The following is a 21270-nucleotide window of genomic DNA, read 5'->3' on the forward strand; positions in this document are numbered from 1 at the left end:
ACATCCCATTTTATTCTAAGTCAGAGATAAACCATTAACGTGTTCTAACCGGTTGTCACACGAGTTAAGTGTGTACTGCAACAGTCGGACAAGACTTAAACGATGTTGTTTGCCACAAAATATCCAATGAGAGGATTAAAGGGATCAGGATGTTTTAACTTCAACAAAGATTTATGAATGCTAACATGTCTGAACGCATTTTTAGCTTAGTAATTTGTGTTTTGACATTCACAACATAAATGTTTTGTTGCTTGAACATTTTTAAGTTTCTGTTCTTGAAAATATTTGTATAATTGTCAACACATACTGTACACAATGCTGTATGTACAGTATTTTGTATAAAATAAACTATAGAGGGCAGCATTGAGAGTAGTGTCAATTAATTTGAATAAACCATACAGTATGTACTACATCTGTAAACGGTTATTTAAGAAAATTACATCATATTATATATAGAAGCATTTAACAGTTTCCAATTACAAATAAGTTTGATTGTAGAATTGGTAGCCCAAATTTTAAACCATAATTTATTATATAAATTTACAGGCACAGAAGAAATTCTACCAAAGTATCATACATATTCTATATATGATTATTTATAAAAAAAACTTTATAAAATAAATTTGTTTATTGTAATATATCACACTTATTTGTGGACCCTCTAGTATCCTAGTACATAGAATTGTTATTAACAAATTTGTGTACATTTACATTCAGCACACATAGTGCATACTGCGTCATAGTACAATGTGATGCTATTCTCTGCCCTTTTATACCTTCATGCTGTGACCAACATTCAGCTCTCATCATGGCATGAAAAGCCTGCAGGGCTAAACTACTCCAGCTCAAGGTTATAATTTGGCATATTCCATTTACTTAATAGGGTATGTAAAACAATAAAATACCTGTGTAGTACTACAGTGATTAGGTATTAAATTGTGTGAGGAATGTACTGTACAATTATGACCTTCATTTCCGAGGTGGCAAGAGAATTGAAAGATATTTTTAATAATTCAGATTCATCTTTATTAATTAATGATGTGAAGTGGTTTTTTAGTCAATTTAATACATTTTTGTTAAAGATTTCATTTGTCATTACTTACTAGTACTAGTAGTCCAAACTAAAAGCCTCAGATTTCAAATTTAATGTTTTTTGTTGGTTAGCAAATGTTATCAGATCTTAATTTAGTATACATCTGACTATGAATATTCCAGATTAACCAAAATGTTTATAACATGAATAATAATCTAGGAATTGAGTTATATCATTAGATATTTATTGCAGCAGTAGTACAAATTTGGTAATCAATAATCATTAAATTTATGAATAGGTTTCTTGTATTAATACATTATACGTGCATTTATACTTACTACTAAGGATACTATATACAAAGGATAGCTAACTGTATTTATTATTGATATTTAATGTATTGAAATATCTCTTTAAATACATCTATAAATAGAATACACAGACAATAGAAGAAGCTACACCTTCTAGCTATTGTTAAAGATGTACATTGCATATTGTATTCTTTTCATTTACCATATGCAAACTTATACCAGATTAAATCATTAAGTCATTCCTTCTACAGTTAATTTAGTGTGTGTGGAAAAAAGAAGAGTACATTATAACTTTTATGAAAAAAATGGATTATCTGTGAGTTACTGATTCCTCTTAACCTTTAAAAATATCAAATTTGAGGGCATAGTTGATATATTATACCATTTGTAGAGAGGGAGTTTTCAATGAAAATTTCTACTTTTTGAGTTATACAGTATCTCGCTCTTCAAGGAGAAAGGGCTATTGTTGGTTTATCCAGGTAAGCTAGCACAAAATAGACTACCAACACCATTGTTGGTTTGTGTAACTTTCATATTTGGCCAAGATATTCCTCAAAGTAATTTATTTTCATTAAGAATAGTCTTAATGCCATGGTCTCTTAAAATATTCAATCATCTCCATAATAGTATTCCTTTTTAGAATAGAATAGATTTCTAATTTCTTTTTTTCATAACTATTTTCATGTATTGTATTATTTAATTAGAATTTGCTTTGAAATTATTCATATAAAATAGCATTGTTTCATAAATAAATAATTCACTATTCAGCATGTCCATCTCCACTTTATTTGTGTAGTTCACTGAGATTATGAGATTTGATTGTGGTTTGCCAATGACAGTCAAAAATGATTACTGATTGTAAGTAAATCTGGATAGCTTTTTTATATTTTTATGTAACTTTGGAAAATTCATTTCAATCATAATTATTCTTGGTTTTATTACAAGATTTTGTTTTCATCAGCAGTCCGATGTCAGTACGAGATTGTTGGATAGGGTTTGCAATATCCAATCAATTAATTGATAAGTGTCAGATGATATTAATCGAATTTAGTTACTGTATTGTTATTTTAAACAAAATCTTAAATTGGCAACTTGTACTTGTATTTTTCTTCGTATAAACATAAAGCAATGATCAGATAGTGTCTAACATTGTGGACAACTTATGTAGAATCAGACAATCAATAGTTAAGTTTTTTGATAATTATGTTTTAATATTTAACAACCAAGGGGAAACTTAGTTGGATCCCAAGAGGAAACTTAGTTGGATCCCAAGAGGAAACTTAGTTGGATCCCAAGAGGAAACTTAGTTGGGTCCCAAGAGGAAACTTAGTTGGATCCCAAGAGGAAACTTAGTTGGATCCCAAGAGGAAACTTAGTTGGATCCCAAGAGGAAACTTAGTTGGGTCACAAGAGGAAACTTAGTTGGATCCCAAGAGGAAACTTAGTTGGATCCCAAGAGGAAACTTAGTTGGGTCCCAAGAGGAAACTTAGTTGGGTCCCAAGAGGAAACTTAGTTGGATCCCAAGAGGAAACTTAGTTGGATCCCAAGAGGAAACTTAGTTGGATCCCAAGAGGAAACTTAGTTGGATCCCAAGAGGAAACTTAGTTGGGTCCCAAAGGTGTCCCCTTAATAGAGGTTCTAAATTATAATATATTACATTATTGCAATAAGTACTGACAATAGTTATACATATAGATATTACAACAGATGCTGTTAAATTGAATAATTAAGGATACTGTTTAATATTCATTAGCATACAGAAGTTGAAGATGTAAACCTGCTATCCCTATGGTAAGCATGCCAAATAACAACCAATTCCCTCTAGTATTAAGATGTAAACAAATGACTGCTATCCCTATGGTAAGCATGCCAAATAACAACCAATTCCCTCTAGTATTAAGTTACTTGGAAGGTTAACTTATGTCAACTTAATTACCTCTCCACTAATCACTTCATTTAACAGTTCAGTAATTATTCATTTAATTTGCATACTGATTTGCATAATTGATTGTGATAATGTGTCATAGAGATATTTTACTTGAAATATAGATTTTTCGAAAATGGCTCTTGGTAAGTTTTTTTTTAACATTTAACAGTTACACTTTTTTCTTTTTTAACTAAATTAAATTAGTTTTTAATAATTCAATAAATTATTCCTGAAATGTACTTGTCTATTTTGTGCCTAGCTTACCTGGATAAACTAACGATATCCTTTCTTCTCGAAAAAGTAGAAGTTTTCATTGAATCCCCCTTTCCACAAATGGTATAGTTCATGATCTATGCTATTTAAATTGTTTTCTGTGCTTTGGTTTCTATTCTTTCTAGTTGAAACTAGGTTTTATATTATCTTCTTGTTTAAATATTTTGTTACAAGCGCCGTTACAGCTGTGTGTATAACTTCATTTGTAGTGATATTTTATTTATTTGATTAATGTTAATGAAGATGAATGAATTAAATATTGGTTTACAAAGGAATCTATCAGAATGAATTGTCATAATGCAATAGCTACCATCTGGTACCATCATTCCTCTAGTATTTACAACACATCATCTACATCCATTACTCATCTTTATATTAAAATGATTTAACTTTACACATTATGAAATTTACAGATGTTGAAGAAATTAAAATTTGTAATCCGAAAACATTTGATCGAGTATTAAAAAAAAATGGTTGTCTTGGTAACAGGAGGCAATTAAAGTTTCTGAAGATTGTCATGTAAAATTAATCACAGAACTTTTGATTAAAAGTGATAATGTTTTATTTATTATGATGAAAAGGAATAGTTAATGGTTTTCAATTAAGTGTTTTTATTACATGACTGCTGCTGGTATAGTATGTATGTTGATTATCTAGATTTAAAAGATGTCTTTTGTTTAGGCGATTCTCCATCTATGATTTCTACAGTGTATCATAGGCAAATTCCTTTATACAGTATCACATATGTATGACATCATGTGATGTCTGTATCATGTCTATTGATTAGCCGATTCTCCATATCTATAATTTCCCCAGTATCATAGGCAAATTCCTTTATACAGTATCACATGTATCACATGTGATGTCTGTGTTCTGTCTATTGATTAGCCGATTCTCCAAATCTATAATTTCCCCAGTATCATAGGCAAATTCCTTTATACAGTATCACATATGTATCACATGTGATGTCTGTATCATGTCTATTGATTAGCCGATTCTCCATATCTATAATTTCCCCAGTATCATAGGCAAATTCCTTTATACAGTATCACATATGTATCACATGTGATGTCTGTGTCATGTCTATTGATTAGCCGATTCTCCATATCTATAATTTCCCCAGTATCATAGGCAAATTCCTTTATACACTATCACACATGTATCACATGTGATGTCTGTGTCATGTCTATTGATTAGCCGATTCTCCATATCTATAATTTCCCCAGTATCATAGGCAAATTCCTTTATACACTATCACACATGTATCACATGTGATGTCTGTGTCATGTCTATTGATTAGCCGATTCTCCATATCTATAATTTCCGCAGTATCATAGGCAAATTCCTTTATACACTATCACATGTATCACATGTGATGTCTGTGTCATGTCTATTGATTAGCCGATTCTCCATATCTATAATTTCCCCAGTATCATAGGCAAATTCCTTTATACACTATCACACATGTATCACATGTGATGTCTGTATCATGTCTATTGATTAGCCGATTCTCTATATCTATAATTTCCCCAGTATCATAGGATAGGCAAATTCCTTTATACACTATCACATATGTATCACATGTGATGTCTGTGTCATGTCTATTGATTAGCCGATTCTCCATATCTATAATTTCCTCAGTATCATAGGATAGGCAAATTTTTTTATACACTATCACATATGTATCACATGTGATGTCTGTATCATCATAGGACGTAAGCCTTATTTGTCATATGTGGAGATCTATTTTGCGTAACCATAAAGTTTCAGACAATTTATATTAACAATACGTTAAAATTTATACCTAAATGTCATCTCTCTAGTGACTTGCTATAGTGTGTACTGTGAATAAACTAGATTTTAGTTTTATAAATCCATTATATTCAGTTGTTGAGTTGAACATTATGTATACACATTAGTCTAATCAACGTTAGCATTTATTCGGTCAGTTTGCTTGCTGGGCTTAAGGTTTTATCGTTGCGTTCACTTTGACATTTTGTTTGATGCAAATAATGGAGAATGTAAAATAAAACTGATTAAATGAATGATTTTTGGAATATCATTTGACAAAAATAATATAATGGTTTAACGTAATGAATTATATACAGATAAAAATAATATGATTCAGTTTTTCTTCAGCAAACAATGAAATTGGTATTTATAGCCACGGATGTTATGGATTTTTGTCAGAAAAAATATGACATTGTTGTGGTTTTCTCAGATGTATAGCACCAAGTAGAAAAATACTGGTTTAATATAATCTCCTTGTTATAGTTTGGTAGTAAAAGTATCTGCAAGCTTTAGAATGAATTTATTGTTCAATGTGTGATCTTGTAATTGTTATTAAGAATCAAATGTGTGATCTTGTTGATCAAATCAGAGAAGGATTGTCATTGTTATGAAGAATGAGATCCGTTTGATAAACAATCCATCAATTGTCGGCTTTGATATAATTCAGTATATTGTTTCTTTGCTCTATACTATCATAAATCAGTTTGATTGTTTATAATCATGTTCTTTTATGGATATTCAACTCATTATCACCCACATATGGATGGTACTTGAAGACACTTTAGTGTTGTCTCAAGTTTTCAATATCCTACATTTAAATTGTTGTCTTTGACTAGGTAGAATAATAATGGTATACAATACATAGATTGTTGCAGACAAGTTATTTCAATAGTACAGTACAGTTATGAATTTATTTGCTATCATCAGTATAATAATAATATTACAAGATCTTTGAAAACACTTTTATCAACTACCTGATTGAATGGTATGAACAGAAAAAAAGTACATACCTGTATAACCAAATAAATTGGTCATTCAACTATGAAATATTTCTGATTCATATTCTGGTATATCTTCTACAAAAACCTTCCATATATCTTCTAACTTGTGTTTTAGTGCTGTTTGTTTTTGTAAGCTATTCTATTATTATTGTTTCTATTACTGTAAGTTTCACTTTGACAATACAGAGTTCAATATAATACCTCTATGCTTCCACATATGATGGTTATTAATTTAGGAATACAATGAAAGCAGCATTACTGCTGCTTAACTTTATTTGATTTCATTATTATAGATTTTTTTTATTATCAATATTTATTATATTATCATAATCCAAGAAAACGATGCTTTTTATTCATCATAAAAAATGATAAATATAACTTTTTGTTCTTTTATTGATCTTTAGCCCGGGTCAATAAAAGACAATGACAAAGTGGAAGTGATTGTTTATGTTCTTTGTGTGTAGTGTGTAATGATGTCTAATGGTCCAAGTGTAAGTTCCTGGATCGACATATTCACATTTCCACCTTTACCAACAGTTCTAGTTATAAACTCTTCCATTTTTCACAGTTTAGGCACAAAATGTGTTTGTGTCGTATGCTAAAATGTCATGGGTGTGAACAGGGCTTTAGTCACAAACATTTACTAACAACCATCCACAGTATGAACCGATGTCTAATGTTCACATTTCCACCTCTTTCATATATCAAGACACGTTTTATGCTAACACTCAAAATTTGTTAGTGTCGTACATTAACCCTTTCACTGCGTATACCCGGTACGGTACTACCGGGTATAAACAAACGTCGTTGAAGTGCGTATACCCGGTAATACCGGGTATGGGCAAAACAATGATTTAATCGTATTTGCCTATAATATATAGCACCCTCTATATTTGTTCGATGAACTTGAATATTTTTGCAAGTCATTAAAACATTTTTCCAGCAAAAAAAACGGCCCTCTATAGCTGTATTATTGTCTTGAAAATCATGCGCCCTCTATAGTTATATTATATAGTATAGTGTATATAATAGTATTCTATCTTGGAAAGTTGTTTTGAGTAGCGTAATGGCGGCCATTTTGAAAGTAACCAAAATTTACCAGCCCCAATAGGGCAACATTGTATTTATCACAACAGGCAAAAAAAAAAATTCTGAAACAATAGTTAGTTTTGTACTATAGTGAATTTTTGGAAAATGTCATTATTTTCACTATTTTGCCCCAAAACTTTGATTTGTGCATAATTTTTATAAAACAATAAAAATAATTCAATTTTTTTAAATATTTTTATTTGTTATACGTATCTTCATCAATATCCAGTTGGAAAAACGTATTCCATAAGAATTTCTTATAGAAAATATAGTTTTTATCATTGATTCGATAAAAAACACGAAATCCAAAATACCTGTAATGACGTCACATGACGTCATCAATATGCAAATTACTTTTTTTTTATACTTAACTGTAGACTAACCCTTTGCCCATCACACACCACAAAAATAATTACACAATTATCTCAATTAGTATTTTTTTGCAATTTATTAAAATACCATATGTTTTTCTTAAATATACATTACGCACAGAGGTGGGAATAATGCTCCGCAGTGAAAGGGTTAAAACGTTATGGGTGTGCTTCACAGTATGAAGCCATACTTTTTACACTACAGTAAATGCTTGGAAAATGGCTTTACTGGAACAGTCAAATCTATAAATATCGTACACTCTGAAAACCAGAAATGTCACAAAACCATACTTTGGAGTCAATATGCTAAAAACTCAATTATTACAAATTAACCACCAGTTTAGTAATTGACAGTCTTGTCAATATTAAACCACTTCATTTTCAATTCTTTCTTATTATCAACATATATTACAAACACAATGACATACTGTATATCTGTTACTTGGATCCTGGCTTATATACTTTACTTATTTAATCTAATCAATAGATCTTCTCTGCATTTATCATTCGTTGTCGTCTTGAGTCATAGCACCTATGTCTAAGTACATTAAGTATTCATTCTTATTCATTTATCTTGCATAATCTATGTAAAGTTTATCCGTACATTTTCCCAAAGCTACTGATCGATTAATTCTTCCTTTTCTTCATCTATTATTAACTTTTGAATTTTATTATCATAAATTACTATTTAATTGTGTACAGTCTAAATACTTTTTTTTAAAATTCTCTAATAATTGACTTAAACTTGCCGTAACCTACATTATAAATAAGTGTTGTACTATGGACCTATAAATTATGGTTGTACCATTGGCATTACAGTTTACCATGAAACTTTATTTTAACACTGTATGTCCGGGTACAAAATGTGGAGGTTGGTGGGATTATACCCGGATGTAATCAACAATGGATTTAGCCTCAATTTGAGATTGCATTATACTCTAGCACTGGATTATACTCTGTACTACAATACAGTTTATATTTTTATGTCTTTTATAAAAATGTCTTGCCTGTTATTGCCCGACATTTACGCCTACTGTACAATTAAAACTGAAGGCTGTTTTAAAACTGAAGGCTGTTTTAAAACCAGAAGATACCTGAAGACATGATCATCGTCTAATTGTTTTGAAAAGCAATGTAGTGAGATTATTCTTTCATCGTCCCTAGTAACCTGTGGTGGTTTATAAAGTGGTTTAATTTGAAATCAAATGACGCAGTAATTAAGTGGATAAAGTTTCATAATTTCCTTAAGCAATTTCTTTTAAATAGGAATTATGAGATTTTCGTAATGTATTATTTATTTTAAACACAGCTAGAGTAAATGATCTTGTATATTCCCTGCAAAATTGATGAAAGGAATACAAATCAAATATAATGGACTCTTCCAAATATAGATGACCTTATGATGTCATCAAATTTGACCTAATGATGTCATCATCATTTAACATAATCCATTGTTGATGACTCCTCATAGACAAGATGATGGTTTTGAGATGTATTTTAAATAGTTCTCACTAAATATTCTTTCTAAATTCACTGTGTAAATCATACAGTATTTGTATCGGATAGTTTTAGCTAGATTGTGTATGTATGTATAACTAACAAAATATAAATCAGGAAAAAAATATATTTTGTATCTCATCTTCATAATAATAATCATTAAACATTCCTTTAATTACTAAAATATTGAACATGAAAACATTTACAGAAACGGTGTATTTAGGTGTATTTATTTTCATTTTTTATTTCGGCTTACGTTAATGCCGCGAATGATAGAGTAGATACAGGTGCTTTCACATTCTGCATCAAAACTAGCCTCGTCATTCGTGGCATTAAGTTACGTTATTTGGCTTTGTCCCAAGCCTGACAAGCAGTCAGAATAGTAAATTACGTTTTACACTGAAAATGAATGAGCGTTTTCCCCTTGAGATTGTCCTTAGAGCGTTTCTTACAGCCATCATGTTTATTAATGATTGAATGCGTTTAAATGCTTACTGCGCATTCTAGGCATTAATGTATTACAACTGTACACAAATAGGATTGTTCTTAGAGTTTATGTAACCATATTTATTTATTACAATGATTTTTAGTTTATTTACCATTTACAATAGTATAAATGATAATTATTTTACTACTGTATTTTTGGAAGGAGGAAGAAATAACATTCTGGCGCAACTCACCATTGTATTTAGAGCTGGTGGCTGAGAAGTGAGATGAAAAAGTTGAATAAAATTGTGTCACATTCAACATTTATTGAAGAAAAAACGACAGTTACTTTTATTACATCACTGTTTGAGCCTAAAAAATGTGTATACAAAATGAAGTCATCACGAATATCACGGTATTTATAATCAGATCACAAGCCAGTGAAATAGTGTGTGCTATTTCAACTTTAGCCGACAATGTCATTGATTCTAAGTATTTGTGAAGTCAACACAGGCATCACGACCAATAGTTATTACAGTCGTCTAAGCCTACGCGACCTCATCACAATTACAGTTTTACATTCCACTGCGGCTACAAAACGGCTTCAGAAAATCAATAGAGAAATTAATATTGGAGATAATTACCCACACGCATGTAGCCACGTTCAGAACATTTTAGATGTAGAAGCCCAGCAATGAATCATGCGTTTGGAGCTCCCTGAGGGCGCTAGATTCTGTTGTTGGTCATTCTTGGATTGAAGTATAGTGGAAATAGTCTGGAAAAAGATCAAGATTAAGATTGAATTATTATTGCATCATTATAATAACAGTAAACACTTCCTATTTATTAGCAAATATTTTGTGCCTAGTGTACATGGATAAACTAATAAAAGCCCTTCTCCCCAAAGTGAGAGATCATCATCACAATAACATTTATTTCCAAATAATGGTGGCATCACCAAGAAAGCAAATTCCTGTATCAGATACAATACAAACAGAAGAATTTTAGTTGAACAATATAAGAATAAATATTGCACAGATCTATGGCTAGATTATTCAGTAACCTATCATTTTAAGACATTAATAACCATCTGTGTAGTGAATTGATTTAGGTTGGTTTCGGATCATTTCAAGATTCTAAGTTAAATTACCAAGAGACATATCTAAAAGAGCCATTTATTGAATGAGTTACCATAGTTACTAAGTGAGGCTTCCAAGATAAGCAAAACGACTGGAAAGAAGCATAATCTTCATTTATGAATGTTTTTTTTTACATAATTTTGTTTTTCTTTAGAAGTGCATATTATTTATTAATATACTTTTAGCATCGAAGTAAATCCATAATTTTAAAATTGAAAAACCTTTCTTTCAATGTCAGAAGATATCAATTTTGTATATCAACTAAAACTAAATAATTGATATAATTGATGAGTGACTTGCTAAATCATACTGAATTAAGAATATTGTAGCAAATACATACCGGCATTGCTTTTCTTAATAAATACATCTCGTGAAATGTTTTCCTTGTAGCGAATACTAAAGTAAAATTAACACACAGACAGACAAATTAAATTATATTAATTTAAATGAATTATTAGTTATTTTTGCCGATTCCCAGACACACTAATTTACCATGTCCTGATATATTTAAAATAAAAAATTACTTTGACTTTTGAAAACTAATTTATGTACGTAAATGATTTATCTAGATTTTGTAATTGGTATTGTCCAGTGTAACCTGAATATTACTTACCAACGTAGACGTAATTTTTATTCCCAAATGACCAATTTAAATTGAAATACAAACTGTATATTTTGTTTAAAGCTTGAACATCAACAAGAATGACCAGGAGAACAATATGAATTTAACGGCAATAATAAATTCACTATTATCTTATAAAATATTTTTTTTTTTCTGTTTTTCTCTTTTCAATAATTCACAGAGTAGTTCTTTGTTTATCTGTGCAGTCATTTAAACGACCTCGTTTTCAGAATTCTTATGTTTTATTATGATTGATAATAAATCTACAATAATTTTTTTTCTTGGTAATGTTATCAGCTTGGATTTTTATGTCAATTTTGATATTAAATGATGATATAGCCTCTAGGTTATGTTATCATAGCAGTTTCTATGGATACTTATCTAACATTAATAATACATTGTTTTATGTTGTGTGACAATAGTAATTGAAGCTTATAGCGTTTTTGTCAACATCTCAAAAAATGCTCACAGCCCCTAATGATAATTGATCTAGTCCTAATTGAACCTACCCCTGTACTTAAACATGTTTAGTATGTTCTCAGACGTTATGGTGTGAATCGTAATTCTAAAATTAATTAGGTTATGGGATTAACTGTATTATCATTCCATCTGCGTTAATCCTATATATAATTAATACAATTTCCAATTACTTTTGATGTTTATCATATCATTCAGACTTGAATTCTAGATGGTGATTCTGTTTTATATTGATAAAAATATAAACAAGTTAACACACATGTGACAAGTGTACTCAATTGAGATTTAGTACAAGTCTACTCATGTCAGACTTAGGACAAGTCTACTCAATTAAGACTTAGTACAAGTCTACTCAATTGAGACTTAGTACAAGTCTACTCAATTGAGATTTAGTACAAGTCTACGCAAGTGAGACTTAGGGCCTGTTTCTGCTGCATAGAAAATAACCGGTTAAAATCGGTGTGAATAAATTAAAATCAGTGTGAATAAATTAACTCCATTTTCTTGGCAGCAGAAACAGGACACATTTGTGGTAACCGGTTAAAAGGCAGCGCAAAATAACCGGTTAAAAACACCAATTTAAATCGGTGTTAGAACGCCGTTTAACCGGTTATCGCTGAGCAATTCTTAGCTGCAACACGAAATAACGGTTATTTGATTGACAGTTGTGACCCCGGGTCAGATACCGTCGCATACGATGTGTGTTTTCCTCGTGGTTTTGACAGTCGAACGAAGAAGTGAACATGTATGTGGATGAATGAAATCACAAGATATGTTATTCAGTCGTGGGGGGAGAGAAAGTACGGGGAAGGATGGCAGGGAATAGAAAAGAATCACAGATAATAAATAAGAGCATTTTTGCGAAAGTAAAAGAGGAGTTTGGGGTGGAGTTCCGGGGACTACCCAAGCTAAGCAATTTGAGGCGTTAGTACACGCTCGCGAAGGGTATGGATGGTCCCCTATATAAACACCAAAACGGAAACAAAAGGAACTCAGAATGTTGCAAATACCTACCAAACGATAGTAGATAATGGTTAATTAATTATGAAAACCCAAATTTTATAGCAAAAATCATCCGAATTTATGTTATAAACGATGAATTTAGCAACAAAAACTTAATCCAAACGAGCGTATTTATGGCATGCCCTTAGTGCCTTTAATAGGAGAACAATGAACATTCTTACTTTGATCGTTTTACATAATATAATTTTTTAGAAAAACATCACATCGACCGAAAACAAAGGTAATCAGAGCCTTTGATAATATATTAAATATGATTTTATTAAGCATAGAAATGTGTTGTTATTTATGTTAGTACATAAATATACGAAATAATGTTCAATACTCATTATTTTATTAAAGGCACTATATGCGTGCGATATTCTATGACTTGGATACTCTCGTTTGATTTAAGTTTTTGTGGCTAAACTCATCGTTTTTAACATAAATTCGGACGATTTTTGCTATAAAAGTTGGGTTTTCATAATTAATTAACAATTATCTACTCTCGTTTGGTAAGTATTGCAACATTCTGAGTCTCGTTTTTGTTTCCGTTTGGTGTTTTGTAGGACCGCGCTCGCGAAAGACAACAGTCGTTCACGTGGGAAGGGCCGTATGTCATCGCCTTTGTTGAGGATAAAAATTATCCTAGTTTAGGCGATCGGGCGCTGCACGACCCTCCCCATCATGTTATTGAAGGCGCCATGAGAATTAATTTTATTAGCGATGTAAGTAGGCTTTACAAAAAACAAAACTTGTAGACCTGGAGACAACATTTTATTTTTTTAACATGTTTGAGTGAGATGTTCGGCGATATAATACACACGTGTGTACTCACGACGTCGATGTAAACAAACAGCCAACTTCTACTTCCGTCTGAGTGTATTGCATTTTGGGTAATGATGACGTTTTGCTCGACGACCACCCATAGATTTAACCGGTTATTTCGGAGCACAAATTGAGCAGAAACGCGGTCTTGTTATTGTTATCTATTTTTAATCTATTTTAAAATAACCGGTTAAATTGCGTTATGCAGCAGAAACAGACCCTTAGTACAACAAGTCTACTCAGTTAAGACTTCTACTCAATTGTGTAAACTCCATGCCATGCTCATGAGTTCATTTGTTCATGTGTTTTTTTTCTAAATGTTGAATTACTAATTAGATGAGGTAACCTTGGCGTTATTAAAGTTGCATCACACTTGCACATCTGTCCACACCAGATTTTAAATGTGTGATGGCTTCTACTTGATGATCTTTGGTCTTATCCTTTAGAGACTAAGCTAACCACTACAGTGTGTAAATCATTTATTTTTGTGCTATGCTTATCTGAGTGACATTATTAAAGAAGAAACATACTTAGGATGAGAGCATAAGTGGTGGTTTAAGTATGTTCACTTAGACTACTGTAGTTATAAATTATATTATCCTTGGCAATGGCAGAGATATATAAAATACTTAATGTGAGAAATATTTAAACACACACTGTCTTTACTTGTATTTCTCCCTTTATAAAATCAAACTTAATATATTTTATCCCCCTACATCCTTTTGATGACTCACCGATTCTTAGATGAGGACTTACTGTAAATAAGAATTGATACCGGTAATCGCTTGTCAATTATCAGCTTCTCTAAATTTCCATCACAAATTCTAATTTTAGATGAAAGCTTACAATAATTATTACATTCTATGACATTCTTCTAAGGTAATTTAATTGTCCTATTGCACACCATGTGACCCACAATCGTCCAATCAAATGACAGGAATTTATTTATTTGTTATATAATACATTCTTGGCATTCTTCTAAGTTAAATTTAATTTAATTGGAATGATATTCTTAAGATTGGCTTCATTAACTAAATTCATAATTAACATTAATGTGACAGTAAGCGTTATTTTATAATTAGCGTTGTAGTAACCAAGATTGTTGATTGCCGTAATAAACTGACACAAATCATTTATAATGTCACTCGTTGTAGAATAAACCCTATTAATTTAGACTGTACAAATACCAATTTGCCGTCGTTCATTTAGTTGTATCTGTGTCGTTGATATCCTGAGTGGAATGTTAATTTATAATATAGTTGGTATGATCGCTAAATAGATACTGTGTAGGCCTAGTGCTTGAATGCCAAAGTGATTGTATAGATTAAGTAGAATGCGATTTGTGCAGAATATTTGCATGTCTGCAGTTTATGGATTTACAGGAAGTTGGATATTGTTTCAACGTTTCAATATGTAGATGGCTTTGGGCCGATTTACAACTTCTAAAATCATGCATTTCAGAATCACATATTTAAAAAAACATTTGAAAAATCATGGTTTTTTTAAAACATTTTAATATTATGTGTAAAGTGATTGATTCACATACACTCCTATTTATTATTATTAATAAAGGTTTAATGTTTTTTGTTGTAGTCTTTTGAAAAATGTGGCCATCTAGTAAGAAAACGACGATCATCCGAACCAAACAAGAAAAAATTGGATAAGAAATCGGATTGGAGTAGATACCGGCCTCAAGGAAATAACAATCCATCATCGACGGCTCTTGGAGCTACCCTCAACGGCTACATTGCCGAAACTGCAGAGATGTTAAAGAACTCTATTAATTTCTGGGCGGATCTGCCGTACCTCATGTGCAATGATGATAACTATGCAGCGGAAGCATCCAATCAGAACTGCTGGACTGGAATCGAGATCGGAAAGTAAGTATTAAACACAAACTGCACATTTAAAAAACATTGGCTTTAAGTGGTTAATTTGTGCATTGTAAATGTTTGCATATTAACTACTGAGTTTGGTACTAGTATTGTAATATGTTAGGTCTTGGTATTCACCTGTTATGCAAATTGTATGCATCCTATATAATATCTACATAATTGTGGCTGCCTACTTTATTTTCATAAAGATTATCTTATTATATAATATAGCATTATTTAATCATTAACTTTACTTGTATCGACACTACTATATTATTCATTATATATTAAGATTATAGATTTTTTTTAAATAGTGGTGTTTATTAACCCACAGTTATGACCGGCCTATTGTAAAAAGCGGGCTAGAATTCCAAGGCAATAACTCAGAAGTTGATATGGTAAGCAGAATAAGATCGCCCTCTACGTTGGAGTATAAGGCTTTGCTTAAAGACATTACAGCTCAACTTAATCATGCTTATACCGGAAGAAATACAAAATTTATATCATTAGTTCCTGATGGTAAGTAGCTAGCTTAGTTCCATTAAATAAAACATCAAGATTTACATTTATATGGAATAAAATAACACCAGACTCACAGACATTAAGATTTTACATAAATAAATATACCAGACAGACTCATAGGCATTTAGTTTATATGGAAGAAAATCTCAAGTCTATTTCGTGCCTAGCTTTCCTGGATAAACCAGTATTTGTATTTATTTGCATCCAACATCCAAATGCTACCAACAGAATACTTTAAAATACACAAAATATTAAATACAGTACTATCATTTTTTTTTTTCAGACGAAGATTATGATGAGGAAGGCAGTGGTAGTGGCAGTGGATCTGGTTCTGGTGATGGATCAGTCAACGATATCACTGTCACAACCATTGACAACGATCCTAAATATCGACCGACGAAATTCCCAGACAATGCAGCACCCTCGCAAGCAACAATAACATTATCTGTATTAATTTTCTCTATGTTATTTTCATGTCTCTTCCGCGGTCATTGAAAATAACCATTGCTGAAATGACCATTGCTGAAGCTGTTTAAAGATTAGTTATATAAGAATAATGAATAACTAAAGGTACTAATAAGAACTGGAACCAAAACTCTGGCGTGTACACCATAGCATAATACGTACTATACCTCTATTGGGATATCATTTCATATCCAACAGTGGTGTAGTACATTTAGGTGTCTCTGCCGTATGTATTAGCAGTGTAGAACAGTTTACTGTGCAGGAAGTATGGAGCAGCCTGTTGTCAAGAATCCTCTAGAAATAGTACCTCTGGAATTATGGGTAAATGGACATGAATGTCTCCAGAAATCAGAGAGAGAGAGCATGGAATACGTCCACAAACAAGAGCGAGACAGTCGTTAGGAATTTAGAATTCCTGTCAACTTTTCCTAGAGGTTAGTCTTCACAGCACTGCTGACACAGAGACATGACGGGCAATTTAAATTAATTGATAGAGAATGTACAATGCTGCTTCTGATGAGAATCAAAATGCTTAATGTTTACTTCCAATTCCCAATAAAAAATACAGAAATCATGCTCATTACGACATGAAAATGTTAAATGTTCTGATATGGAATAACGGATGTGAAGTTGCTTGTCACTGGACTTTAATGCTAGAGCCACAAGTAGACATTCATGCTGGCGATATATTTGAAATCAACGTTTGTCAGAAGCACTGCCTGGTTTCAATTTAGTGATAACTGTTATAAAGATGGTTTTTAGTAACATATCTTTTATTTATTTTTTATTTTAAATGTGAAAAATGTTAATTGTAAATAGAGATATTGTGGTTTTGAAAAATGAAGGTAGTTTATCTATGAATGGTGTGGCTATATAGCATGTCTTAAGAAAGACTTCAATGTTAATTAAGATTGGGCTTATGTATTGAGTCTGGATTTTGGGAGTTTTTTTTTAAACACAATTGGCCAATGGTTCATAAAACTGAAAATAAGCACACAAATTCCATGTTAATATTCATTCCTTATAAATCCTGAACCAAGTCCCTTGCTTTTTAAAAATAATTGAGAATTATAAATTATGCTTGAAGTTGGTGCTTTATATTCGCAGGTTAAGTACTTGCACTTAACAATGTAAGTACCTAGTCTTTGAGATAAGTACTCAAAAAGTAAGAACTTCTCTTAAACCAAATATTAAATATCTTGGATTGCGAATGGAAATTGTAGAAATATTTTTAGATTTGATTTGTACTTAATCCAAAGCTTTCAAATGTTTCGATGCTAGGAGCATTTTATAGATCGGTATTCATTTGTTGAAATTCAGTATTATTTCTAACCAGTTATATATATATGGGACTGACAATAATAGGATTAGTAATATTTGCTATATTGATTGCCTATGTTGATTAGTTAAGTCGATGCTTAGGTGCCTTTGAGTGCTTCGGGCTTGCTTCATTTTGGGTGCCTTCTATCGACTGATACTCAAGCTCTGGTCGCAAACATAATCATAATATTCTCTACAGTGTTCTTTTAATAATGTAGCTATAATGAATATTTAATTTACGTAGTTACTGTAATTTTATAAACAATATATAAATCAGCAAGTGTTACGCTAATGCTACTAAAAGCCCCTTTTATGAAAAAAAATTTGAATTGTAATATTGTTTTAAAACATTTTAAATTGAAAAGTTTTAATCTCAAGTGATTGTGCAGTTGTTGGTTTTAATTGTTTTTAAAAACTCATTCATTTGTACATAGAAAAAAAATGTTTTTAAATAATAATGTATTATTACTTATATCCAAGTTATCTGGTAGAATATACAGCAACCTTCCAAGAATGAACCCTTTTGTGCCTCGTCGCTTTGTAATCACTCAAATCTATTTGATATGAATTCTTGTTTGGAACATGGTATTGGTGTTGTATTTTCCACCGATTTTCCAGTTCTTGAGTTTTGATATAATAAATAAGTCTTTATGCTTTTAGATTTTACATAATTGTTTTGATCATGAAACTTCAATTTGACCATTTATTGAATCATGTAGTTGAGATTTTAAACTTTAAGTACGGTGGTATGGCCTCTTAATTTAAGTAAAATCATTGGTTTGTTTAATTCAAAAGTTGATGTACTAAGTCAATTGTGTCTACAGGAAATATTACAAAAATGGAATCATTTGCTAATATAAGACAAGGAAATAAGTAAAAAGTCTTAAACATCTAAGAAATCTTTACAAAAATGTATTTAAACGAAAACGGCCCTGTGTAGTGTTCTTTGTTTCCCCAAAATTAAAAACGAAAATAATCCAGAGACCGATAAATAATAATTTATCTTTGCTGTCGACAGCATTAAATTGATTTGTGTTTATTTGTATTATAATTTTTTCATCCACCGATTATTGTCTGGGGTACTGTTTTTCTTTTAATGCTTAGTAGATTGAGATTAATTATCTTAAAATGTAAATTGTACAGAATCTTATAAAGTATAACATAAATCATTTTAACATTTTCTGTTCAGTTTAGCTGTAATATTTGCATTTGTATGTAAATGATGTTGAATTTATAAGTTAGTGATGTAGTTCTATATATAAGACTGGGTCAGTATAGGGTCATCTAAGGTCAGCATAAGGTCACCTAGGGTCAGCATAAGGTCACCTATGGTCATCCTCATCTAAAATCTACCTAATTAATATCCACCATGTTTTTAAGGTTTCATTCTTTAAGAAATAATATATATTGATCAGAAAAAGCAGTATTAATTATGAACTTGTGTTGGTTTTTGTTAATAGCTTTTAATTTAAACAGTATTGTATGTATGTATACTGTGTAACTTGGGTACACCCTTAATTTGTATGTAATGTGTAGTTAATGTGTGTTTAATACATACTGCATACATTTATCCAAGTTCTCAACAGCATCGGTATAAAAATGAAACAATAACATGGAGCAGCAGAAATAGTCTTAAATTTGATTACTTTATAATTCATTTATTCTACACAAATTAAGCTGGTTCTCACTTGGACGCAATGCAAAGATGTAAAGCGCACTGCGATGGATAATGCAAACCGTTTGTTTGAGATTGGTCACTCAATTGCGATGCGTTTATGTCGTTGCGTTGCGTCCAATTGTGAATCAAGCTGTAAGTTATGTGCCTGTGTGTTATGTTACTCATTTCAATACACTTTGACATAAATGTGTATGCTGTATAAATACACACATACTATAATTATATGTATACATGGTATAGTTTATCTTAGTACAAAAAGAAAATACATTTATTATTATTTGTTTTGAGTTAATTAAGTTTGTAGGCTGTTAACTATTTAAGAAAGAAAGACTGGACTAAATAATTTAAGCCAATTCTGAAAGTATGTATTGGTAGGCCTGTTATTATTTATACATGATGTATTGATACAATCCTTCAAAATAATTATAATCATGAACCATACAAGTTTAGAAAGTATTAACAACTTAAAAAGTTACTTGTTTAAAATAACATGGTGAGAAATCATTACAAACAATGTGTGAAAGAAGTTAAAAGTTAGTTTGAAAAAAAGTTAAATTAAAAATTAGTGTGAACAGTTTTATAGTTAAAATTTAAAAAATAAAGCTTTTGACAAATTAATATCATGTAATATATATTTATATGTATCAATAAAAAAAACGATCATTGTAACTTGTATTGATAGTATTGATACAAATTGAACAGTTTATAAAATGGCAGGTTTATTGGCGTAAACTGTCATAACCACTAGAGGGCGACAGTAGCAACATTGTATATTTTGCCACCTGTAATATTTCTAGCCAGTCTTCAATACTGATGTGCTTAATATAATTATTGGCATAGATAATAACCCTGAATATGTGTACCTTTTAAAATTCAATAAAATGATTTTGTACCAAAGGATTTGATTTGTGTATGTGTCTTACTTTACTTTTTCTACACAATTTATTTTATTTCTAAATATGATTTCAGTGAGCTCTAAGTATTTGATTAGAAACTATTGAAAATGAAAATAGCCCATTAATACAGTCACACCTGCTAAAAAATCTTCCATACATAAAGAACTCAATAGGATTGATTACAAACCCACACCTCGAATTAAAGAATAGGATTGGATTAGAAACTACTTAGAAAATATTAAAAGTGATTACAATACACAAGAAATTAAAGAATTGGATTGGATTAGACACTACAAAGAAAATATTAAAAGTGATTACAATACACAAGAAATTAAAGAATTGGATTGGATTAGACACTACAAAGAAAATATTAAAAGTTATTACAAACCCACACAAGAAATTAAAGAATTGGATTGGATTAGACACTACAAAGAAAATATTAAAAGTTATTACAAACCCACACAAGAAATTAAAGAATTGGATTGGATTAGACACTACAAAGAAAATATTAAAAGTTATTACAAACCCACACAAGAAATTAAAGAATTGGATTGGATTAGACACTACAAAGAAAATATTAAAAGTTATTACAAACCCACACAAGAAATTAAAGAATTGGATTGGATTAGACACTACAAAGAAAATATTAAAAGTTATTACAAACCCACACAAGAAATTAAAGAATTGGATTGGATTAGACACTACAAAGAAAATATTAAAAGTTATTACAAAC

General features: G+C 30.8%; 1 protein-coding gene across 1 annotated transcript in view; it reads left to right on the top strand.

The window, feature by feature from the left end:
• Positions 1-20541, top strand: part of LOC140050137 (glypican-6-like) — a 58812-nt gene extending 38271 nt beyond the window's left edge. The window contains exons 7-9 of the mRNA XM_072095192.1: positions 15376-15662; positions 15991-16175; positions 16462-20541. Coding sequence (XP_071951293.1) covers positions 15376-15662; positions 15991-16175; positions 16462-16673 — 684 coding nt within the window. The 3' untranslated portion in view covers positions 16674-20541. The remainder of the gene's footprint in view (positions 1-15375; positions 15663-15990; positions 16176-16461) is intronic.
• Positions 20542-21270: the final 729 nt, after the last annotated feature.

The sequence above is a fragment of the Antedon mediterranea genome, chromosome 5 (assembly GCF_964355755.1).
Source record: "Antedon mediterranea chromosome 5, ecAntMedi1.1, whole genome shotgun sequence".
Classification (NCBI taxonomy): Eukaryota; Metazoa; Echinodermata; class Crinoidea; order Comatulida; family Antedonidae; genus Antedon; species Antedon mediterranea.